The following is a 25,886-nucleotide window of genomic DNA, read 5'->3' as shown; positions in this document are numbered from 1 at the left end:
GGCCAGCCCCCAAGGGCATTTCTAATACCTTAAATAAAGGCACTACACAGTTCTCTTAAAAGTCTGGAGCATCCAATTTGATATGAAGTCATCTTTAGGCATATATCTTCTATACCTTCCAAATAGGTTTAGCAATCTGAGATAGAAATCATATTGTTGTTTTTTGTCCTTTCATATTTCCTTAAATGTTTCAAATACGTTAGCTGACTGACTAGCCAAGATGCCAACTTGGGAAGCTTACACCAGTGGTGACCAAACTTTAGTCCTCAGATTAGTACAAGTCCTTCATCCTTTCAGCAAATATTAGCTGAGTGCCTACTATGTGCCAGATACTATCCTGGGTGCTTGAGATACATCTGAAGGAAAAAAAGATCCCTGCCTTGTGAGATCTTTGTCCTTGACAATATTTTCATTAGTCTTCAGTTAAATGATTAAAATATGGACAGTGGAGCGAGTTTTTCATAAAACCAAATATATTCAACTTCTACATTCTAAGATTATTTCCTTCTTACCCTTTTTTGGTGTTACAATGCTCCTTCAGTTTTGAATTGATGATGAGTGTAGACACTAATTTTTAAATGTCCTAATTTGGGCCGGCCCCGTGGCTTAGCGGTTAAGTACACGCGCTCCGCTGCTGGCAGCCTGGGTTCGGATCCTGGGCCCGGATCCCGGGCGTGCACCGAGGAACCGCTTCTCTGGCCATGCTGAGACCGTGTCCCACATACAGCAACTAGAAGGATGTGCAACCATGACACACAACTATCTACTGGGGCTTTGGGGGAAAAATAAATAAATAAATAAGTAAATTTAAAAAATAAAAATAAAAAATAATAAATGTCCTAATTTGGTAAATGAAAAAGGTAGCAACCCTAAGTTGGCTCTCTAATATTTTCTGCAAATTTTATGATTCTGAAATCTGAAACTGAGAACTATCCTAATTCAGGCCAATATCACAACTTCTTATAATGCAAGTCTTGAACAAAATAAGAAAGATTCAAAGGGAAAGGAACTCAAAATAAGCATATTCAGTGCCTTCTGAGTCAGTCACTCCAGCCCAGTTGTATGTTGGTAAGTGTTTGACTGCCTCTCCAGAAAAAGGGTTTGCCTATTTCTCCCATAGTGGCCAATTTGAAGCTACCAGTGTAATGCTACTGAAGGTGGAATTAGGAAGAAATGGGCATAAGTAGTTCTTGTGAGCCAATACCAGTAAGAGCCAGCTCCAGCACACTACTGCTCCAGCCTAGTGTGAAATACAATATCCAGTCAGGTAGCAAGAGACGGTGAAAAGAGCGTGGACTTTGAGGTCCAGTTCTACCACTTACTTCCACAGTGATCTTGGACAAGCCTCTCTATGTCCCCTTTAGGCAACATCCAGGAATGAAGGCAGAAGCCATTTATCTGTTGCCCAATTACCATGTTCATGCTCTGTACTGAGTGTATGTTTATAGACCCTGTCAGGCAGAGAAATAATGACTGAAAAAAAAACATGGGCCCTTCTAAAAAAGGTTGTCTACATTTTTTATCTTGTTGAAAGAGATTTGTTCTTATGCACATTTTCTCATTAAGGAAATTCAACTATATATGTCTGGGGGTACAAATACATGTAAAGTCACCGAGGCTAAAAGCAAAAAATCAGATATGATATCAGATGTGTTAAAGAAGGACAGAGAAAAAGACAATCTGAAGTAATTAACAGTCCCACGATAGCTTTCTTCTTGAGTTTCTTCTGTTCACAATTTGGGAAAAACACGTTTCTAGTCTACCTTCTGAGACTGAGCCCTTGTTTCTCCAAACTTCACACTCCTGTTCATCCAACTGGGTACTACTATTTATTTAAAAATTGTAGATGCTCACAAAAATCTCTGGAAAGGCCAGAAAGTCAGTCAGGCTTGGAGATTATGTAACCAGGACCATTACCCAAAGCACAGAGAGAGCTGTTCAACCTACGGTGCTACTGAACAGGCACAATATTTGACATAAACACTACAACTCATACAGGTGACACTGGGGACAAGATGCCAGAAGATCTGCTGTTGCTGCTGCTGCTGCAGAACATCTCCTCTACCATCCTCACCAAAAGTCGGATTCTACATAGGCCTGGTTCCTCTCATACCCACCCCAAAATGATGTCTTATATGTGTGTGTCTGATTGGCAAAGTCTAGGTCACATTTCTGTGCCTTAACGGCAATGGAGGCTTGGAAACAAAGTTTTGGCTTCTAACTTGGAGAAACAAAATTTATAATGTGGGAAATTCTCCAAACATAGGAAGCTTGTTCAAAAGACACTAGATTGCCATAAAAATAAATGAGGACTATATACATACTACTATGGAGTTATTTTCAGGATTTAATTGCTAAAATATAGTTTCCAAAAACTTGAGAACATGGCTCTTAAACAAATATAAAATGGACACATGTCAAAGATTTTATTCAACTCATTAATTAATAAGGGATCAATAAGATATTAAAACTGGTTCAAATAAGAGCTTTTTTGATTTTTTTTGGTGAGGAAGATCAGCCCTGAGCTAACATCCATGCCAATCCTCCTCTTTTTGCTGAGGAAGATCAGCTCTGAGCTAACATCTATTGCCAATCCTCCTCCTCCTTTTCCCCAAAGCCCCAGTAGATAGTTGTATGTCATAGTTGCACATCCTTCTAGTCGCTGTATGTGGGACGCGGCCTCAGCATGGCCAGAGAAGCGGCGCGTCGGTGCGGGCCGGGATCCGAACCCGGGCCACCAGTAGTGGAGTGTGCGCACTCAACCACCAAGCCACTGGGTCTGCCCCTCAAATAAGAATTTAAGTGTTAGCTATTTACATTCTCTATTCAGTAGAATCTGCTAGACAAAATTCATTTGCATTGCTATGTACAGGAATCATTTGCATCCTTGTTAGTTTTTTACAAATTAACTCTACCCCTACAGAGTTGTAAAATAGCCTAGTCAATTAAAAGTCAATCAAAGTTACACATGCTTATAAAATCAGATAATCCTGCCCCTGCCTCCAGGGTCCTCTAGACAATGCCTAGCACTCCACTGAAAAGACACCTGATAATCTCTTTTGCCTATTTCTAAGTATTGAAAATTTTTTCTTAACACAATGTTAAGTGAAAAAAAAGCAAGGTGGAGAAAACTAGGTATAATATATTACCTTTCCCTTAACAAAAGAGGGATACTAATATATACGCGTATTTACTTATTTCTTAAAATGGAAAGTTAAACTATAAATTCTTTAAATGGTTACCTATCATCAAGGGAGGAAGGGATTAGTATAGAAAGGACAGACCTACAGGCTAAACTTCTTTGAATATACTTCATTTTGGTGATTTGGCTTTGGATTCATATAAATGTTTTATAATTATAAAACAAAATTACATAAATTTAAAAAGCATCCCTAAAAATCAGAAGTAAAGTGAAACAAATGAACGTAACTGTGTATACAGGTGATGGCATAACCATACAGGAAACTATTCCAGGTGACTTTAAAACACCGTGATTGACTTACATCCTTAGTGGGATATGGCCTAAGGGGGAAAAAAATCTGTCCCCTTTTAAAATCTTAACATTGTTCTCAGTAATAATCTCATTGGTGGTAGGCTTGATATTGTTATTTTGAAATATTATGAGATAAATTAAATGAGTACTTATGTTGGTATTTTAGAGAACTGAAATTTTCAGCGTGTTTGAAAAGAGGTACAGATGTAAGATTGATGAAGTTAGGTAAAAACTCCATACTCTTGAATTTGAATTTGAAATATCAGTGTGAGCTTGGGATCTATATTATATATATATATATATATATATATATATATATATATATATATGTGTGTATGTGTGTGTGTGTGTGTATATATATATATATATATATATGCAATTTCCTAGCTCTGTCTACTGAAAGACTAAGAAACAATGTTCAATCTGGTAAATCCAGGCACACTCCTGGTGCCTAGATATGGTATTTAAACACCATTTCCACTAAAACGAACGAGATCTCCTTGCAGAAATGACTGATTCCAGGTCTGGGGCAGGAGTTGTTCAAGATAAGCCTGCAATGGCTTGTCATACTAGAAAGAAAAGAACCTATTAAAGAGTGCTAATGTCATGCCAAATATAGAGACTCAGGACTCAGGAGCCAATTTGAATAAGTTCCCACTGACCAAAGATGGGACAATTTCAGTATCAATAAGGATAAAACTGCAATGGATTGAAACATATAAAATATGGTTAAATCTATGAATTCATAATGATACAAAAATAACTCAATGGTTTTGCAATGTATAGACATTGTTTGGATCTCAATTCAAACAAACTATTTTAAAAAATGCATAAGAGAGGGAAATGTGAATATTGACATGATGTTTGATGACATTAAGAAATTACTGTTAGTTTATTTTAGATATGATAATGGTATTGTGGTTATATTTGTTCAAGAGTCTTTATCTTTTACAGATACACACCGGAATATTTATATACGAAATAATCTGATGTCTAGGATTTACTTCAAAATAATCTGGGTAGTAGGAGTGTAAATAAAACAAGATTGGCCATGTTTTGATAACTGTTAAAGCAGGATAATGGTTCATGGGGGCTCATTTTACTATTATCTCCACTTTTGTATATGTTTAAAATTTTCCATAATAAAAATCTTTTTTAAAAAAAACCTAGCTGGCCACAAACATGAAAGTGTCTACTACAGATGAGAAGCTTCAACACTGTAATGATGTTGAATCTCCCCAAAATTATATGTATATGTAATTATCTATATAGCAATTCAATTATATATAACAATTCAATATAAATATAAATATATCAATTCAAATAAAAACTCTGACAGAATTTTTCAGGAAACTTGATAAACTGATTTTAAAAACTCATATGGAAAAGTTAACATGCATAAAATGCTAAGATAACTTTGAAAAAGAACAAACATAGGCATGGCAGGGGTGACTTGCCCTACTAGACATCGAGACACAGACAAAGCTGTTTTAATTAAAACTGTGTGGTATTGAAGGAGTAATAGATAAAAAGCACAGGTCAGTGAGCTCAGAAACTGACTCATGTATATATGGGAATTTGGTATATGATAGAGGTTCCCCATCAAAATGGGAAAACAAATAAAATAAGCTCCCTACCTTATACCATCCACAAAACTAAATCCAGATGAAATAAAGACCTAAAAGCAACAACGACTCTTAAAAAGAAAAAAATATTACATACTCTAAAACTATGAGAAATATATGAGTGTATCTTTATTACACTGGGACAAAGAAAACTTTCTTAAATACACAGAAAGCATAGATCATAAGGTAAAAGCTAAAAAAAAATTTCTTCATCAATATTTTAAAATTCCATATAGAAAAAGTCAACATAAGCAAGAGTAAAAGATACATGAAAGGCTGAGAGATTTTTTAGTATACATAACTGTCAAAGATTAGTAGCCAGAATATATAAAAAAGTTCTTACAAGTCACTAAGAAAAGCAACAATACAATAGAAAAATGAACAAAAGACATGAACAGGCATTTCACAGAAAACTCAAATGGTCAATAAATGTGTGAAAAGATGCTCAACCTCATTAGTAATTAGGAAAACGCAAATTATAAAAAATGATAGTTTATCTTGCCCCCACCTCTCCCCAGGTAACCACTCTAGCAGTTAAATGTATATAGGTGTTATCTTTTTTTCCATTAATATACTAACACATATTACTATCAATAAAGATATTTTTAATTGATGAACCAAGGAATAGCTGGATAAGAACAGCAGATCGTAGATAAGCTGTGTTAAAAGGAGTAAGACAGGTTTTCCTAGGAAATTGTAGAGGAAGCTGGGATTTTAGGAGCTTAATCCTAATCTCTTCATAACTAAATTTTCCCATCTGAAAATTGGTGTTTTTAGGTAAAGTGAATTAGCAAAATGATGAGAGATTAAAGGGTAAACTTGTGCTGTTCTTATTTTGCTGAGTTTGTTCTATTGATCTCCTCTGCTGGGGGCTCTTTTGGATGGCTTACTGTATCCACTTTGTCTCCAAAACCATAGGGAGGGGGCCGGAGGTCGCTGATCTAGTTAGATTTTAAATGAAACTGAAATGAAAGTTCACTTCCTCCTTGTGGATACCTCACGTGACAAGTTCCAATTTCTTTTTAAAGTTGATTTAACTGGTCTCTTTGCTGCCTTTGCAGTCTTTAGAGAAAGGCCACCTTCAAGCCTTCTTAGTATGGGAGGACCCACTGGTTCCATCACGTACGTACTGTCTGTTCTTTTTCTCTCATTTGGTATTTAAAGAATTCATTTGTGTTTTTAGCTTGCTCTGCCTGCCAGGTTTTATATCCTTGGTTTCAGGAAGTAAACTAAAAAATCATGTCGCTCAATTTGCCTCTTCTTTTTTTGAAAAGTTAATGTTTGCTTGAACATCTAAGCCTGAAGCTGAAATGTAGTTTTCTTTGGAATATAATTTGAAGATTTACATGGTTAAAATTCCAGCTGTTTTTAATTAGAAAGAAACAGAAAAGAAAATAGAATCCAGTTTGAGGGAGCTAGTAACTGAATTTCCATTAAAGCCTCTTTGTATTAAATATAGAAGTGGTGTTTTCAAAAGTAGTTAATTGCTTCCTTTGAAATAGATATTTTGATTGTTGGGAAAAAAAGTTAAAAAAATAAAATGACCCAAGGATGTGAAAGCAATACATGGGAGTTGTCTTTTAACTACCTATAAATGTTGTGGATATTTAAATAGACCAGTTAAGAAGAGCTCGTGTATTCAAAAATTATGAAGATAAACTGATTTTTCAAAGGTTTGCCTTCTTAAGGATAATTTTTTTTTTTCAAAACGAGGAAAGAGGATTTCCCTTGATTAGATTTGTTGGCAAATCCTGTACAGTCCCTGCTTCCCTCCCCACCACAACTCCCCCACCTTCGATGTAAGTTTTGGGAAATATTGGGAAATTTCTGAAAATCATTTTTTAAAGTGCTACTAAGTGTTGAAAGTGGTATTTCAAACATAAATCTGCAGTTACTCCCTGTGACTATATATCCCAGAAAGTTCCCTTTATAATTCTGATTTGTGATATTCTGTCCCTTTGACAGACTTTGCATTGCTATCTTTTGTTATGAAAAAATATGGTCACAATATATGCAGCTAACAGCTGCTCTTCCTATGTTACCTTTCCTTTAACAGAATGAAATGGCTGGTGTGGGCGCTCCTGGTGTGCTCCTCTGCAACAGCACAACCGCATAGAGACACCACTCTGGATCATCACTGGAATCTCTGGAAGAAAACCTATGGCAAACAATACAAGGAAAAGGTAGATGGGATTGCCACTTGTACAGTCTGCTTTTACTTGAGTACCCTGTGCTTTCTTCCCCTCAAAATTATATTCTCACAAGCAGTGTTTTCAATAAATGTTATGCAATCATTTCTTGCCAAATTCTGTTCTCGGTATTAGAGATATGGCAGGAAAAACAAAACAAAGTTCCTGTTTTTATGGAGCTTATATCCTTGTAGGAGAGACAGAAAATAAGTAAATAAATAAGTAGATATATAGTATGTTAGATGGTGATAAGTGCAGTAGAGAAAAAGAAAGCAAGGCATGGGGGGTAGAAGGGCCCTGGGAGACAGCTGTGACAGGCTGGGAATGATCATTCTATATGTATATGTGACAGAATGGTCAGGGAAGGCCTCACACATAGGTAACATTTGAGCAGAGAACTGATAGAAGCCAGGGAGCAAGCAAAGTAGATAACTGGAGTGAAGGTCCCAGGCCAAGGAGAAATGAGTGCATGTTTGAGGGACAAAAAGGCCTTATTTCACACAGAAGAGCTACCAGATGTTTCTTGACTCTCACTTCCCATTTTGTACTTTTGTTTTTATTTCAAAGCACACTTTTTGATCAATTTTAAGACCTTAACCATAGTGCTTCAAATAACTAAGTCCTATAACTACATAATATTTCTGAGTTTGTAAGCAAGTATTATGTACTTACTAATTTGATGTATGATTTTTGCATAAAAATGATACTTTTAGTAGTATGTGCAATGAGTTGTTTTCTTAGTGGTGATGAATTCTCCCCTCACCCACTCCTCTTTAGGACCAGGCCTCTAATTTCAAGGTTGACTAGAGTTAGATGTGCAATCAGCACCCCTTCCTGGTTAAATGAATGCTATCTTTCTTCCTAATGATTCAAGTCCCTCAGGAGGAATGAAAATGACTTTTGATTAATATCCTACCTTTATAATTTATCTCAAAGTTCACTTCTTTTTTCCTTTCCTATACTTCATTAGATTTATTTTTCTTTATTCCACTTTTTTTCCCTCTAGTGGTTTGGAAGTGTATCTGTACATGTCCATTACTGGGGTAACAGTAAAATCTTAGGGAGAGGAGGCTGCACCCAGACTTATTACCTGGAACCAGGGTCTGGGCCTGGGCTCTAACATTCAATGAAATGAGGCAGAAAAGAGCTGTTGCTGACTGCTTATTGGGCTATGTCTTATTGGAAACCCTGGCCTTGGGGGTGGGGGCGAGGGTCAGCAATTCTACGAGGCACCGTGTATATTGTATTCTATGTACATTGCATTCCTTGTAAATGAAGCTCCTGGAGGGCAACTAAATCAACAATCAGAATATGAATTCACTCTGGATAAAATTAAAATAATAGAACCCAAAATTATTTTAAAATAAAACTATACGTAACAGAATAACATCCATACAAATGAACAAGATATTGTGAAATCAATTAGAAATCCAATTAGAAATCTTGGAAATAAAAAATAAAGTCATTGAAATAAGAATCCAATAAAAGGGATAAACTCCAGACTGGAAACAGTTGGACAGAATCAGCAATCTGGAAGATAGTACTGAGGCATTCCACCCAGAAGGCAGTACATAAAAAGAAAAAGGAAAAACTTTGAAAATGTAGGTAAAAGAGGTGAAAGAGAGTTTGAGGCTCCAAAATACATCTGATAGAAGTTTTTGAAGAAGAGAATTAGATGGAATGGTAGAGAAGCAATATTTGAAGAGGTACTGGTTGAGAATTTTCTAGATATGAAAGAAAGTCCTGAGTCCACCAGTCAAAAGTACTCTCCCATCAAAAAGAGAGGAAAATAAAGAAACCCACATCCAGACACATGTAATGAAGCTGCAAGACATCAAAGAGAAAGAGAAAAATCACAATAGTTATAAAATAACAAAAGTTAAAAACAGAGGTACAACAATTAGACTGACAACAGACCTCTCCTCTGTAGCAACAGATAACAGAAAGCAATGGAGAAATATCTTCAAATAACTGAAGAAAAATAGCTAGAAATTTATAACCAGCTAAACTGTTTTTCAAGAGTGATGGTAAAAAAAGATATTTTAAAATGACTTATAAAGATTAAGTGAGTTTACCATCTACAAAAGATACTTCAACAATGAGCAGTTTCTAAAAAAATATTTTAGCATATTGAGGAAGTAAATTATGTATATCATAAAATGTTATTAATCACCATCAAAGCAAGTAAGAGCAAGAATTAATATCAATATGCAATCTTCCCAGTTATATTGGATATATTCATTTATTTGCACGCTCCCAGACAGATCCACATTTAGTAGAATGCTCCATAATATGTTGATTTAGATTATAGAGCACTTATTTGTTCAGGATTAAGTATAACTATGTTCTTTCTTCTTATCTTCTAGAATGAGGAGGTAGTACGGCGTCTCATCTGGGAAAAGAATCTAAAATTTGTGATGCTCCACAATCTGGAGCATTCGATGGGAATGCATTCATATGATCTAGGCATGAACCACCTGGGAGACATGGTAGGTAAATTACAAATAATCCCACTTTCATCTCTGAGTAAGCATGGTTTCTGTCTCCCCAAATGCAGTTTGAAGGTAAACAACAAAGGAGTATTCCCCAAATGCAGTTTGAAGGTAAACAACAAAGGAGTATTATCTACATATGTACAAAGTTAGAAAACAGTGAATTTAAGGACATAAGAATTCATACATATTCCTTATTTAGTCCTACTATAACCACTTTCCTTAACAAATCCCTTCTTTAAAGGAATATTTTAAACTCACAGACTACTATTGTTTTTATTTTTTAATAATTCTGGAAAGCATTGCCCAAAGACTACTCATAAACTTTTGGAGTAAGTTACCATACTTGTGTAAGTCTAAATTGACAATTTAATTTGGTCCGCCTGCTTTCTTAACAGAGGAGTGTGGGTATTTAATATCACAAATAATCTCCCATTAGTTTTTAGATTCTATTCTACCCTACAAAACTTTACCACTGTGGCCAAATTAAAATCATAGTACCCCTTAGAAGGGAACACTCTAGGTAGATTAAATTCCTACTTAAATGCAGGTATCTGTTTTGTAATTCTTTCTCACAAGGAAAACCAATTCAGTCCACTTTTTAGACAGCCCTTTTATAAAATTCTGCCTTGCTTTGAACCAAAAATCCACCTCCCAATAACTTCCAGTTTTTAACATCTTCTTCTTCTCCTTCCCAATGATTAACTAGGATGCTAACACAAAGTGTAAGACTATACAGACCCAGATAATTCACCCACCAGATAGCAGTAGCTTTGTTAGTCATAACTACCCCTAGTTTTTCTTAGTTATTAAATATATTTACAGTTACAGTTATTAGGATATTAAAAAGAAGGATATAAGTGAAAGGAGATATATATATATTTGCCTTGTAGACCAGTGAAGAAGTGATGTCTTTGATGAGTTCCCTGAGAGTTCCCAGCCAATGGCCGAGAAATGTCACTTACAAGTCAAATCCTAATCAGAAATTGCCTGATTCTCTGGACTGGAGAGAGAAGGGGTGTGTTACTGAAGTGAAATATCAGGTGAGTATTATCATTCCAGGCCTCTGTACCCTAGGTAGAGCTCTCTCTTCCTTAAACACTTAGTCTAACTACATAATCTGGCAGTGAATCTCATAAGTCCCTTATGTTATTTTCTAATTATTTTTGTTTTTCTTGTCTTCCCAACTAAACTGTAAGCTCCTTGAGGACAAAGTATGACCACAGATTGTACTTTATTTGTATTCCCCACAGTGCTTAGAACTCCAATGTTTAGAGCCACATAGACAAAAACCATGAACTAAGCAAATAGCTCTTTAAGACAAACTTTTAGTGTTCATGCTATCCATCGACTGCACTGGACCCTCCACCAAGCCAATTGCTTGAGAAACAGTATCCTGTGTGAGAGAATATCAATCAGGAAATTTCTCCCTCCATCTCACTTATGAATTTCAGGGTTGAAAGAGAGGAAAGAACTAGAGCTGAGAGTGGCCTATAAATTGTACCAGTCAAGTTAATTCATGACTAGGCTTGTATTGTTAGAACAAGCATTGCGGGCTTTATAAATTTGTTCCTGTTTTTGTATTTCCTTTAGTTTGCTTGTAAAAAAGAAAAAAAAGCTACAAAAATCCTAAATTAGTTAGGGATACCTAGGGGTAAAATACATGTATCACCTTAGAGGTTAGGGTAAGGGAGACAAATCAAAGTGTTCTGAGCAGCTGCCCCAGCTTGTGACCCATGAAAAACGTAAAAATTAAGAGGTGAATGATACTGCTAATCTTGTATTCTTTTCCACCTTGATATTTTTCTTTCAAATAGTTTTGGGTTTCTTACTGGAGCTTCTCTAAAATAAAATTTTGGGAAGACCCAATAAGCTACTAATTTGGGTGTTAACTATAAATAATTTAATGAGCTCCTTTTCCTGGGTGCTTGAGTTTTAATGGCTGATTTTGCTTTAACCAAAAGCAAACTGAACTGGCTTCCTTTGGGTAGAGAGCAAAGTGGGATGAGGGGAGAAAAGAGAGAGAACAATTATGATGGGGCTCTGGATCCTCTGCATATTTTAATAACTAAAACAGCTTTGTGTTTTTCTGTTTGTTTATGCTTCCCTGTAAAATATCTTTTGATCAAAAAATTCTGAAGCTAAAAATGTTTGAAAAATGCTAACCTTATGATTCAGGCATCATTTGGCAGGAGGAAGGGTATTTTAGGTCAAGGGAACCATCCCAGCTCCTCTCAAAATCACTTTACTGTAGGCATCTATCTCCCTCACTTATGGGTGAAGATAGCTGGGATTTGGTACATGCTCAGTAAGTACTGTTTCTTAATATATTTGAATATGACTGGGGCCGGCCCCGCGGCTTAGCGGTTGAGTGCACGCGCTCCGCTACTGGCGGCCCGGGTTCAGATCCCGGGCGCGCACCGACGTACCGCTTCTCTGGCCATGCTGAGGCCGTGTCCCACATACAGCAACTAGAAGGATGTGCAGCTATGACATACAACTATCTATTGGGGCTCTGGAGGAATAAATAAATAAATAAAAATAATTATTAAAAATATATATATATTTGAATATGACAATTATGCTCTGAGCTCAGCCATTTGCAAATCTTATCAAGGTTAGACCTTGCCTAGAGAACAAGCAAGTATTTAGTCTTCATTTCCATTGTCTAAGAAAGGAAATTGTAATGGGGGGAGCTCTTCCTGGAACTACTGACAGGGCTAAATGTTGGGAGTTGCTCAGTTTGTGTTATGGAAGTCATCCTTACTGACTTTCTATGATTGCCTTTGTGACTTTGTCCCTGTTTTAGGGTTCTTGTGGTGCTTGTTGGGCTTTCAGTGCTGTGGGGGCCCTGGAAGCACAGCTGAAGCTGACAACAGGAAAGCTGGTGTCTCTGAGTGCACAGAACCTGGTGGATTGCTCAACTGAAAGATACGGGAATAAAGGCTGCAATGGTGGCTTCATGACAACGGCTTTCCAATATATCATCGATAACAATGGCATCGATTCAGAAGCTTCCTATCCCTACAAAGCTATGGTGTGTCACGAGCAAACTTTTTGTGCTGCCCCATGACCTTATGCTATTCCTTGACAGACTGTCCTAAACTGCCACCACGACAGTTGCTTGAGAAGCAGTGTTGTGTGTGAGAGAACCCCTTCAGGAATTCTTAAGTTCTCAAGAGTTCTCTTTCTTATGCAGTAGCCTTCTTAATTTATCAGTGGCACAATGGTTTTAAAGAAGCAAGTAGAATTCATGCTTAAAAATGGATTTTCAGTGAACCTTTCTTAAAATTCTTTCTGTATATCTACTTGGTATTTAAACTCTTTTGTCCTGCAGTCTCCCATGCTCAACTTTATTCTCAGATCATGAACCACATCATTCTTCTACCTACTAAAAAGCCAAATAATACTCTACTCCTCCTCACAGGTTCATTACATATTTTGTTAAACAATAAGTAATATATCCACATTACAGAAAATTTAGAAACGATAAAAAATACCACTCAAAAACCTCCCACTTTAACCACTATTATTTTGGTTTATTTCTTTCAAGTTCTTTTTCCTATTAACCATTAAAAAACATAGTTGTAAACACAACAAACATGAATTTGTAACTTCCCCTTTCCCATCTGAAATATACTCTGTTTTCCAGAATATATGGTCTTTATAAACCGTCACATAAACTGCAGATCATCTTGCAGGCATTATATCATCAAAAAGATTTTAAAGCTCTAGTCTAGAGTTTATGATCTTTCTGTAGCATTCTCTTACAATCCACCTCAGAGTCTGAGGGACATTATCCTGGCAACTTTTACATGTATGAAGATGTTCACAATTTAAAACAATAGAATAGTTCTGTATTTCTTCTGTTATTGATGAAATGTGGAATTGTTAGGGTTTTGAAGATTTTATTTTCCTTTCTTTAAAAGGAGGAAGGAGCTTTAGACACTTGAAAAGGCTAAATGAGGAAAGAAAACATATTTGAAACCCAGACTTAAGATATTGGTAATTTAAAAAGGAAGTTGAAGTATACTTCTTTATCTGACTTATACTTTTTTGCAGGATGGAAAGTGCCAGTATGCCTCAAAAAATCGAGCTGCCACATGTTCAAAGTATACTGAACTTCCCTTTGGCAGTGAAGATGCCTTGAAAGAAGCTGTGGCCAATAAAGGACCTGTTTCTGTTGCTATAGATGCAAGCCATCCTTCTTTCTTCCTCTACAAAAGTGGTAAAAATTCAGATATATTATCCACTTATTATATGCTGCCATTGCACAATAAGAATATTATCCTTTCCTATCACTCCACCTCTGAATGCTTAGATTAGGCTAAACAGAATTCTCCATTTCATATATGTATTTTATACCCAGTTCTAATTAGTAAAGTAATACTTATCAAAGTTTACTAACACTACATGCCAAGCACTATGCTAAATTCTTTCTGTGCATTATCTCATTTAATCCTCACAATAACCCTATTTTACAGATGAAAAAACCAAGTCTTAGATGGGTTAACATGCCTAAAGTCACACACTCTGAAAGTGGTCAGCTGAGATTAGAAACTGGGCTATTTTCTCAGAGCCTGTGCTCCTAACCACTGTAGCCACTGTGTTCTGTAGGTGTAGCACAGTAGTGTGCAAGGAGGGACCCACGAAGGGTATGGCATTGTAGTAGACAAAGTAGAAGGTTATAGTCTTGTTTTTTGTTTTTGTTTTTGTTTTTTTTTGGTGAGGAAGATTAGCCCTGAGCTAACATCCATTTTTTCGCTTAGGAAGATTGGCCCTGGGCTAACATCAGTGCCCATCTTCCTCTACTTTATATGTGGGACGCCTGCCACAGCATGGCTTGATAAGCAGTGCATTGGTCCAGGGATCCAAACCTTCAAACCCCGGGCCACTGAAGCAGAATGTGCAAACTTAACCACTATGCCACTGGGCCGGCCCCTATAACCTTTTTTTTTTTTTTTTGTGAGGAGATCAGCCCTGAGCTAACATCCGCCAATTCTCCTCTTTTTTTGCCGAGGAAGACGGCCCTGGGCTAACATCTGTGCCTATCTTCCTCCACTTTATATGGGACGCCGCCACAGCATGGCTTACCAAGCAGTGCGTCGGTGCGCACCCGGGATCCGAACCAGCGAACCCCGGGCCGCCGCAGCGGAGCGCGCGCACCCAACCGCTTGCGCCACCGGGCCGGCCCCCCCATAACCTTTTTTAAAACCTCACCTTAAAGAGCATTTAAACTAGTAAAGGATGAAAATGTATGGAACAAATACTTTAGGAATAGATACAAAGAAATACAATAACTGACTGTATATAAGTTAAAAAATAATTAGAAAAAGGTGGCAGCTTATCAAAGAAGATTTCTGAGGGAACTGTGATTGGATTGATGCCAAACTTGGCAAGAAAACTGACAAATATAGCATTGAAGGCAAAGAATTATGAACTCTAAAGAGTTTAAACATGAGAGTATATTTTCCCAACATTTAGCTAACCTTGCCATTCATCCAAAACAATCTAATAAAAGTAACAACATTTTCAAATGTCCTTCATTGTCACATACCATTTACTCTTTTTCTCCATCTATGTTTTATTCTCAGGTGTCTACTATGACCCATCCTGTACTCAGACTGTGAATCATGGTGTCCTAGTGGTTGGCTATGGTAACCTTAATGGGAAAGACTACTGGCTTGTGAAAAACAGGTAATATATTTGCACTTTAATGTATATTTAATTAAAATCAGGAATTTGAGGGAGCCTCAGCAAATGCTTTCTTGTGATGATGATGATCATGATCTTGACAATGATAAACATTTATAGCTTCTTATAAAGTGACATTCTAAATTACTCAGTGCCCCCATTTCTTCACTTCCATTTCCACCTTCAGCACTTTGTTTTCATGACTTATCTTCTACTGATCATTCCTTCTAGGTCTCCTTTATGAATACTTATTCCTCTGCTTAGCCCTCAAATGTTGGTCTTTCCTCCAGAGCTCCATCCTCTGCCCATTATTCCTCCTATTCTACATTTTTCTTGGGTACCATCATTCCATTCTTATGATTTTAGCTATAATCAATGCTAAAGGGCCTTCAAATCTCTAGCTGTAGCTCTGACCTCTGCCCTGAACTTCAGAGTTATTTATCTAGATATATCCACCTCCATGTATCATAGTTTCTCCAAACTCAGAATGTCCAAGTAATTCAGTACCTTCTCCACTATATTGTTCCTTCTCCAGAACTTCCCACTTCAGTAAACAGCAACACTGCACAACATAGTCATCCAATTAGATACAGTGGATTTCTCTTAGATCCCTCCAGATCCAACCAAGGAACAAGTCAAACTAATTTCACCTCAGATCTGTCCTTGATTCTGTCTCTTCTCCATTTCTTCTATTATTGCTCTAGTTAAGACATCTCTTGTCTGCACTATTCCTATAGCCTTCTAACTGTTCTCCTTTACTCTCAAATCCGTCTTTCATACTACTTCCAAACTGCTTTGTCTAAAATATGAGTCTAGGCTTATAACTCTTCTACTTAGTACCACTCAGTGTAAAATTAATGTTCCCTAGTAGAGAAGACAAGTCATCTGTGTTGTGGTCCCTACCTGCCTTGCCAGCCTCAACTCCTGGCACTTGTCTCACACTTTTCATTCTAGTTATATTGAACCATACACAGTTATAGTTTCCATACATATCATCTGATCTTTAATATCTTCATAGCTTGGTTATGCTGTTCCTCTGCCTGGAATATCCTTTCTCCTCACTTGGTTTATTCCTCCTCTTCCTTCAAAGCCAGCTCAGACATTATCTATACCCGAGAGTTTTCCCTGAATCCTTGGTCTGGGTAACATGTCTTTTTTCTATGCTCCCCAAATGTCCTATGCATACTGGAATATTTTATACTTTATATTTAAGTTATATGTTTACCTATCTATCACTCCACTATTCTGTATGTGACTTTGGAGTAGAGATTATGTCTTGTCTTTGTATCCTCGGCACAGTATGTGGCACCTAACGGCCCCTCAAGGCATGAATTAGCTGACATCTATATAATCCATAAACAAAAGGAATGTAGCTTCTAGAGGGAAAGAAGAGAGGAAATATGAAAAGTTGAGACTTAAGCACGTTTAAAGTTTCTCCTTTTATTAGTTTTCCAGGGCTCCTGTAACAAAGTCACCACAAACTGAGTGGCTTAAACAACAAACATTTATTGTCTCATGGTTCTAGAGGTTAGATCAAGGTTGATAGGGTTGGTTCCTTCTGAAGGCTGTGAGGAAGAAAATTTTCAATGCCTTTCCCCTAGTTTCTGAAGGTTTGCTGACAATCTTTGGCTTTCTTTGGCTTGTAGAAGCATCACCTCAATCTCTGCCTTCATTTCTACAAGACTTTCTCTCTGTGTGCACGTCTGTCTCTAGCAATTTTCCCTTTTTATAAGATACCAGTCATATTGGATTAGGGCCCACCCTAATGACCTCATCTTAACTAAATATATCTGCAATGACCCTATTTCCAAATAAGGTCACATTCTGAGTTACTAGGAGTTAGGATTCCAACACGTAAATTTGGGGGTACACAATTCAACCCATAACACCCCTCAAATCTTTACTGGAAATACATAGTCTACAAATTATAAGCAAAGAAAAAGGTGCTTCTCTACCTTTTTCATGTCTGGCACACATAGAAGATGATAATATTTATATGACCCATTGGGAAAGTAGTTGAGGGGATCAATATCTTGGTTCACTTGTACCCCACTCACAACACTGAACAGCTTGGGTCTAGACCAGTGATAGCTTTTTTAAATGAAGCAATACTTTCATTTATATCTTGTTGACTCCCTACAGTGTTCTAAATTCCCTTCTCCACTGAAACTTCTCTTTTTGAAGATCATCTATATCTTTTAGTATTTAAATTCAAAACCTCTAAGTGTGCGCACCGCTACTGGTGGCCCAGGTTCGCACCCCAGGCGCACACCGACGCACTGCTTCTCTGGCCATGCTGAGGCCGCGTCCCACATACAGCAACTAGAAGGATGTGCAACTATGACATACAACTATCTACTGGGGCTTTGGGGAAGGAAAAAAAAAGGAGGAGGATTGGCAATAGATGTTAGCTCAGAGCCAGTCTTCCTCAGCAAAAAAAAAACAGGAGGATTAGCACGGATGTTAGCTCAGGGCTGATCTCCTTCACAAAATAAATAAATAAATAAATAAATAAATAAATAAATAAATAAATAAATTCAAAACCTCTTCTCAGCACTTATTCATTCAACAAGCATTTACTAGGCAACTACAATGTGACAGGCATTATCTAGGCCCTGGAGATACAAAAATTAATAAGAAATCATCTTCTCCTGAAGGAGCTCACAGTCCAATGTGGAATTGGATATATTTTTAAACAATAAAATACAACACATCATGGTACAATGATATATGTCTAAATGGCTATGGGACCATAAGGAGGAGATGCCTAACTCCTAAAGCTCCTAGAGAAGGTGCTACTTGCACTGAGTTTTCAGATGAGTGGAATTGTTCTTGTGTTGGAGGAGGAAAATCAGTTGCCCAATGACCCAAAAAGTATAAGCAATGGCACAGAAATGTGAAAGATTTCTCTGCTTTGTAAACTCTCTACTGCATTTATTTCTATGACATCTATGACATAGCACTGTCCTGACTCATTTTGCTATATCAACTTTAACCTTATTTCTTAGATTATTTTCTTCTACCTGTCCTTACATGTGGTATAGCTCTAACTCTGGCTCAACCAAAGCAAACTCATTTGTTCCCTGAGTTTGAACTATTGCCATTATGTGGATGACATCCAGTTCACAGTCTCTAAAAATGACCTCTCTACTAAGCGACAGACTTCCATGTCCAACTTCTAACTTGACAGCTCTGCTTGAAAAGACCAAATTCCCCCCTCACCTACCCTACTACCACTAAGAACTCTCTCTCTCTCTTTCTCACACACACACATACACACACACACACCTCTCTCTTTCCCTCAAGTTTAAAATCAAATTTCCTCTCTCCCTCCATCCCAACTCCCCTTCTATCTCCATCCTTGAAAAGGATTTTAGAATAAACTCAATGGGAAATCATTCCCTATTTTGGGTAATACATCACCATCTTCAGATTATTAAAGCCTTGGTATCATCTTGGGCTCTCCTTTCTCTCCCTTAACCCACACAGCCCTGTCCATTCGGCCTCTGAATCATACTTTATATGTATTTTCTCTTTTCCATTCCTAATGGCCCTGCTTTAATTCAGATTCCATTGTCACCCAGCTATGGAAGTATCTTCTTAAAATATAAGTCATGTGCCTCATGGTCAAAAGTTCTAAATAGTTTACCATTGTCCTCAAAATAAAGTCTAAACTCCTGGCTAGGCATTCAAGGTTCTTCATTATCTAGCTTCCAGTGTAGCTTTCCAAACTCTTCTTCCACTATAACTTAAGCATCCATACTCACACTCTGGCCACAGTGAACTACTTACTAATCATTCCCTAAGTTTACAGATACTTAGCTATTTCTATTTCTTTACTTATGCTGTTTCATCTTTCTGAAATGCCCTTAAGCCCATTGCTGCCTATAGAAATCCTACTTGTCTATGGTGAAATGGGCACTCTCATACCTTCTGGTAGAACAGTAAATTGTTACAATCCTTCTTGAAAGCAATTTGATAATATGAATCAAGAACTTTTTACATGTTCACATTTGTTGTCCAATTATTTCCATTTCTTGGCATCTATATGAAGAAAATAATCCTAAATATAGGGAAAACTTCATACCTAATTTATGTAAATTGTAGCATTCTTCTTTAATAGTGAAAACTAGTAAGCAACCAAAAATGCCTAACAATAGAGATGATATTAAATAAACTATGACATAATCAACTCTATGTATTAGAAATTATGTTTATTCAGACTATTACTAATAACCTAATAAAATACTTTGAATATATGTTTCAATGGAAAAATACATATAAATACAAAATTTATATATAATATAAGCATTAAATTAAAAATAGTATGCCCAATTTCTCTGATGTATGTTATACTAAAGGACCAGAAGGAATTATACAAAATGTTAATAATGGTTGTCTTTGTTCACCTTTATGTATTTTCAAAATTGTCTTTAGTAAGCAACTTATTACTTTTAAAATGAAAAGAATACCTCATTAAAAATCCTTTTCATTCCTTAGAACCTACCTCAAATGCTATCTCCTCCATACCCCATACATTTACTCAGAATTGTTTGTCTAACTTCTAAGTTTTAGCAATGCTTTACAAATTTAATTTTAGTGTTTAACACATTGTGCCTTGTGTTATAGCTATTTCTGTAAATCATGCTCCATTCACTAGAATATAAACTTCTTAAAGGTAGAATAGTCTCTTGTTCATTTTTGCACCTTCACTCATACATTGATTCAACAAACATATTAAGTACCTATTACGTGCCAAGCACAGTGCGAGGCACTGTGGGGATATGGCAATGAAAAATACAGCCTTTCCATCATGCTTCAAGGTACTCATAGTCTGATGGAGTCAGGGAAACAATAGGTTCATGTACAGACCACTGCAATAGAATGTAATAAACACTAAGGCAGAGGTATGCATAGACTGCAGTGGAAGCACAGAAGAAGAGTACTTGGCCTAGCCTGGGGAGTCAGGGGAGGCCTTTTACCTAGGTTATTTGACTGAATTTTGAAGGACAAGAAGGAATTAACCAGGTGAAAAAGGGCAATCAGAGCAAAGGAAGCTAAATGTGCAAAAGCCCAGAGGTGAGAGAAAGTGAGTGAGTTAAGGGAACTGCATGTTCTTTTATAAAGGTTGTAGTATAAGGTGCCTGTTAGAGAGAAATGCAAGATAGAAAGGGAACAAATTATGAAAAACCAGAGTGACTGCTGCCACTAAGTCCTAACAAGGAGAGATTGGACATGAACATGAATTCCAGGCTCCACAGAGGTTGACTCAAACTAAAATCCTCTTAGATCATCAAATTTGTTCTTATTGATCTCTCCTACTGCACTTCACACTCGGAATAAAACCCATGACCTATAAAAGCATGACAGTATCTGGCCTCAGCCTGTCTCTCCAACCATCTCTCCACGTACTTCCCCCTCTCTCAGCTCCAGGTATTCTAGCCTTGTTGCTATTTCTCAGACTCACCAAGCTTATTCCCAGCTTTCTTCCCAGATCTTGCATCACTTGCACCTTCACTTTACTTAGGTCTTTGGTCAAATATTTCATCAGAGAAGCATTCTCTGACTCCTCCATCTAAAATGTAGCCCTGGCCCAGTCCAGTGATATAGTGGTTAAGTTCACGCACTCTGCTGTGGTGACCTGGGGTTCACAGGTTCGGATCCCGGGCATGGATCTATGCACTGCTTATCAAGCCATGCTGTCGCAGGCGTCCCACATATGAAGTAGAGGAAGGTGGGCACAGATGTTAGCTCAGGGCCAATCTTCCTCACCAAAATAAATAAATGAATGAATGAATGAATGAATGAATAAATAAATAAATAAATAAAATGTAGCCCTGACTCCCAACACTCTGTATCTCCTTACCATGCTTTATTTTTCTTTATAATACTTATCATATCATATCGTATTATTTATTTCTTTGTTTACTGTATGTTTCCCCTATAGAATGTAGGCTTTAAAAAGACTTGTCTATCTTGTTTACCTGCATAATCCTAATGCCTAGAATAGTGTCTGACTCAGCATAAGAAGCTCAGGACTGAAATTTATTACAAAGGAAATTGATGTATATTTTAGAAGGAATGTCTAATAAGTTAGCAGTCTATAATATGCAGGGAGAAGAAGGTGACCAACCATCCTGCTTTGTCAAAGACTAAGGGGTTTCCAGGCCACAGGACTTTCTTTTTAAAGCCAGGAAAGTCCCAGACAAACTGAGACTGTTGGTTACCCTAGAAAAAGGCTATGTTTTTTTAAAAAGTGGATGGATTCTACTTGAGTCCAATCAGATGGACTCATCCTTGGATAATAATAAAATTGGCTACCTCTACTTAGTGAGCATTTACTAGGTACAGACACTGTGCAAGTACTTTAAATACATTTTATCATTTTTAATTTTTAGGGTAATCTATGAGATAGGCATTTTATCCCCACAATACAGAACAGGCAACTCCTGATACTGAGAGAGTTAAGAAATTTGCCCAAAGTTGAACAGTTTGAGTAAAAGGGCTATAGAGTTAATAAAAATAAACAACTTGGTAAGGACTGGAATGAACATTTGGAGCAGACCTTGTACAGTTCTGAAGGTAAGAATTTGTCCTCAGATATTTATTTAGCTTGAGATTGTGTGTGTGTGTGTGTGTGTGTGTGTGTGAGGAAGATTAGCCCTGAGCTAACATCCGTTGCCAATCCTCCTCTTTTTGCTGAGGAAGATTGGCCCTGGGCTAACATCCGTGCCCATCTTCCTCTACTTTATACATGGGACGCCTGCCACAGCATGGCTTGATGACTGGTGTGTAGGTCCATGCCTGAGATCTGAACCTGCAAACGCCGGGCCGCTGTAGCCGAGTGTGTGAACTTAACCACTATGCAGCCGGGCAAGCTTTTAGTTAGTTGTATTTTTTTTTTTTTTTTTTTTGGTGAGGACATCAGCCCTGTGCTAACATCTGCCAATCCTCCTCTTTTTTTCCTGAAGAAGACTGGCCCTGGGCTAACATCCGTGCCCATCTTCCTCTACTTTATATGGGATGCCGCCACAGCACGGCCTGCCAAGCAGTGCGTCGGTGCGCGCCCAGGATCCGAACCAGCGAACCCCGGGCCACCGCAGTGGAGCATGCACCCAACTGCCTGCGTCACTGGGCCAGCCCCTAATTAGTTGTATTCTTTAAGGGAGGATTAGCAGGACTCAGTCAAAAAGAGGTCTGAGATCTTCTACTAAGTTTGGGATAGTTGATCTTGGTCTATACAGCTGGGAATGGAAAAGTCAGTCATCTAGATATTGAATGGGATCTGGGACTCCTAGATCTCCCTGACTGAATTCATACTACTAGTAATAAGAGCCTCAATTCAACTTTCATTACCAAAACTTAGGTCCAAACTCAGTTCATCTAAAATTTTTTGCCTATTTTTTAAGGCAATGAAATAACTATATAAGATAAGTAAGATAGAGTTAGATATGATTTATGTAAGATCCTAGGTGTTCTGGTCTGAATTTCATTCCCCATACTACCTCACTCACACGAATAATGTAGGGATAGGGATAGTATAAAAGTTAGAGTAGGGTTTGGAGTAAAACAATCCTAGATTTGAACCCTGGCTTCACAATTTACCATTTGTGTGACTTTGCACAAGCCACTTTGCCACTCTGCCCATTTTTCTCTTTAGTAAAAAGACGATAATACCCAGGTTGATGATTGAGTGAGATAATATATTTAAGCTGCTTGGCGCAGAGTAAGCGCTCCATAAACGGCGGCTGTTAATATTAATAATAGCTTGGCCAGAATTTATTATTATTGCTTTTGCTTATCAAATTGGATACTAAAAGAGCACCATATCCACTGATAAGAGGTGACAGTGGAGTCTGGATTTTATTCTGAAGGAATTGGAGAGGCATGAAAGGATTTTAGGCAGGGGAGTGGCAATAAATGAAAGAAATCAAAAACAGAGCCCATGAAAGAGTTTAAGAAGGAATGACCAGAGAAAGAAGAGAAAATCAGGACACAGCAGTATCTTAAAGCCAAGAGAAGTGAGGTGGAAGTAGACCACCGTGTTGAATGGTATGAGAGAGAAAAATAAGACCTGAAAAGTGTCCAGTGAATGGCTAACATATAGAACATTTAAGGCCTATGAAAGCACAGCCGATTTAAATTTTACCACTTGTCTTCCTGCAATCAACCTGTACTTAGTTTCTCCACTGCAAGCAAAAACACAATCTTCCTTTGAGTCCCGAGCAAAAATTTGCAACAGCTTCCCTTTGCCTATGGAATTAAACTACCATTTCCTCAGTCTACTATTCTAAGCTCTTCATATCATGGCCCCAAACCAACTTTCTATCTTCTTTTCCTACCACTCCCCTAAAGACATACAATTTTCCTTTCAACTAAATTTCTTGCTGCTCTCCAAATACAAACACAATAAGCATTTTCTCAATTTCATGCTTTTATTTGTATCCTAGTTATAGCACTTCACGAATTCTGCCTCATATTATAATTATTTGTATACCTACAATTATAAAATCTCAGAATCATAAAGAACTTCAGAAATCATTTCTCTTACAAGGATTTTGTCAGTTTTTTCACTAGTCTGGGGCAAAGTGAGAAAAATAAGAATATTTTGGTGAATCTTTCATAAATCTAAATTTATTTGACTCAAAGGACTTAAAGGACTTAAATTAGAGATTATGTCCTCTGAAATTTTGTTTTTGGTGTCAAAATGTCCTTTCTTTTACGACATGATAGTGATAATAAAGATTACTTTTTTTTTTTATGTTGGTACTTGCTAATTTAAAAATTGGTAACTTTATGTCAATCTGCAAAATTTTGAAAAAATTCTCAAAGTCCATGAAATCAAAAAGTGGGAGAACCATTGATCTCCTCTAACCCTTCTCTGACCCATGAATTCCCTCTGCAACATCTCTGACAAGTTATGCAACCTCTGACTGAACAATTCCAGTGCCAGGGAGCTCACCTCCTCCCAAAGTAGCATATTCCATTTTTTAACTATGAGAAAGTCTTATCTCACTCAGCTCCACTTCTAGGTCAAAAAGCTGTTTGAGAGCTGCACTTTTTATGGCTTACTTTAGAATTCCCTGCCCTATGCATTTTCCATAGTAGTCGCTCAAAAATATTTCTTAATTGACATTCACTAAAGGAATTTTAAGTTTGATAGAAAATCATTACCTATGATCCTATTATGCAGAAACATTTAGAGATGGGGCCTTAGAAAGGATAATAATACTCTTTTCCTGCAGAAGACATATTTACAAAGTAGGAGGATTAAAGGTTTGGCATGGACCTTATATTGTTTTTCTTAGGTATTAAGTCTATTCATCAATATAGAACCAAAGCCTTTCAAACTATCTTTGAAAATTGCCTAAAAACCCTGGGGAAATTATTATATAATTTTGTTCTAATTTTATTTTACAGCTTTTCATATATAATCACTTTAGGAGAAAAACAATCTAAGAGATAAAAAGGTGATAATATGCTTTGATTGTATTCATTTGTAATTTTGTGTTATTTCTTTTTCTAAAGCTGGGGCCTCAACTTTGGTGACAAAGGATATATTCGGATGGCAAGAAACAGTGGAAATCATTGTGGGATTGCTAGTTTTCCCTCTTACCCAGAAATCTAGAGGATCTCTTCACTTTCAAACAAGTCAAGAAAGATAAAACACTTTCTCTTAACCTAATTTTACCTGCTGTAACCAGTACAAATGTGTGTCATGATCAATGTATATTTATTGTACTAACAGAAAATATAGTTCGATTCATCTACTTTTTTAACTTTGCAGATCTTGGAAAAAAGTCTGCTAAGTAAGTTAATAATATACTACAGATACAACTGTATGAGAACTGATCAACAAAAGAGAATCTGTCATGTTTGTCATTGTCTTATTTTGCACTTTTTGTCTTTTTAAGTCCCCTAATATCCTTTGGTAACTCGATGGCATATAAATGCTTAATAAATATCTGTCCTTTCAACTTTGTATCATTACCACATCCCATCCTTTTTTTATTCTTAGGTAATTATTATACTCTATCAAGAGAATGTAAATTGTGGTATCCTGGTGATGGGCTATGGCAACTTTAATGGAAGAAACTATTAGCTTAGTAATGTCTTGAGGGCTCAGATTGTATCTTTGTGAATAAAAAGATTCAATAATTTTTTTAAATCAATGATAAAGTAAAGAACTGCTTAAGAGACAATCTATTTTCATGCACTTTGTAAGAATTATTTTAATGATCAACAATTAATATACTAATTCAAATTATTTTTACCTAGTCTTTAGCAACTTGGCTAGGACCTTTTTTGGGCAAATAATTAAGTCAACCTGAATAAAATAAGCAAACTGCATTTCTTTTAAAGTATTTCACCACTCATATTTTTATCTAATTCA

General features: G+C 36.8%; 1 protein-coding gene across 1 annotated transcript; it reads left to right on the top strand.

Moving 5' to 3' along the window:
- Positions 1-6,128: 6,128 nt before the first annotated feature.
- On the top strand, positions 6,129-25,470 carry CTSS (cathepsin S). The gene is made up of 8 exons (XM_058539067.1): positions 6,129-6,240; positions 7,175-7,301; positions 9,674-9,796; positions 10,693-10,842; positions 12,609-12,836; positions 13,862-14,027; positions 15,394-15,496; positions 25,022-25,470. The coding sequence occupies exons 1-8, from the start codon at positions 6,215-6,217 to the stop codon at positions 25,119-25,121; spliced, it is 1,023 nt and encodes a 340-aa protein (XP_058395050.1). The 5' UTR covers positions 6,129-6,214; the 3' UTR covers positions 25,122-25,470.
- The last annotated feature ends 416 nt before the right edge of the window (positions 25,471-25,886 follow it).

This window comes from Diceros bicornis, chromosome 4 (assembly GCF_020826845.1).
Source record: "Diceros bicornis minor isolate mBicDic1 chromosome 4, mDicBic1.mat.cur, whole genome shotgun sequence".
Lineage (NCBI taxonomy): Eukaryota > Metazoa > Chordata > Mammalia > Perissodactyla > Rhinocerotidae > Diceros > Diceros bicornis.
This window is presented reverse-complemented; position numbering and strand designations above follow the sequence as displayed.

What these genes read in the sequence shown, in the direction of transcription:
- CTSS (XM_058539067.1), top strand. Translation starts at nt 6,215, where the DNA reads ATGGGAGGACCCACTGGTTCCATCAC. An exon ending in GGACCCACTGGTTCCATCAC is followed by an intron (nt 6,241 to 7,174) that starts GTACGTACTGTC and finishes TTCCTTTAACAG; the next exon opens with AATGAAATGGCTGGTGTGGG. An exon ending in TTACTGAAGTGAAATATCAG is followed by an intron (nt 10,843 to 12,608) that starts GTGAGTATTATC and finishes TCCCTGTTTTAG; the next exon opens with GGTTCTTGTGGTGCTTGTTG.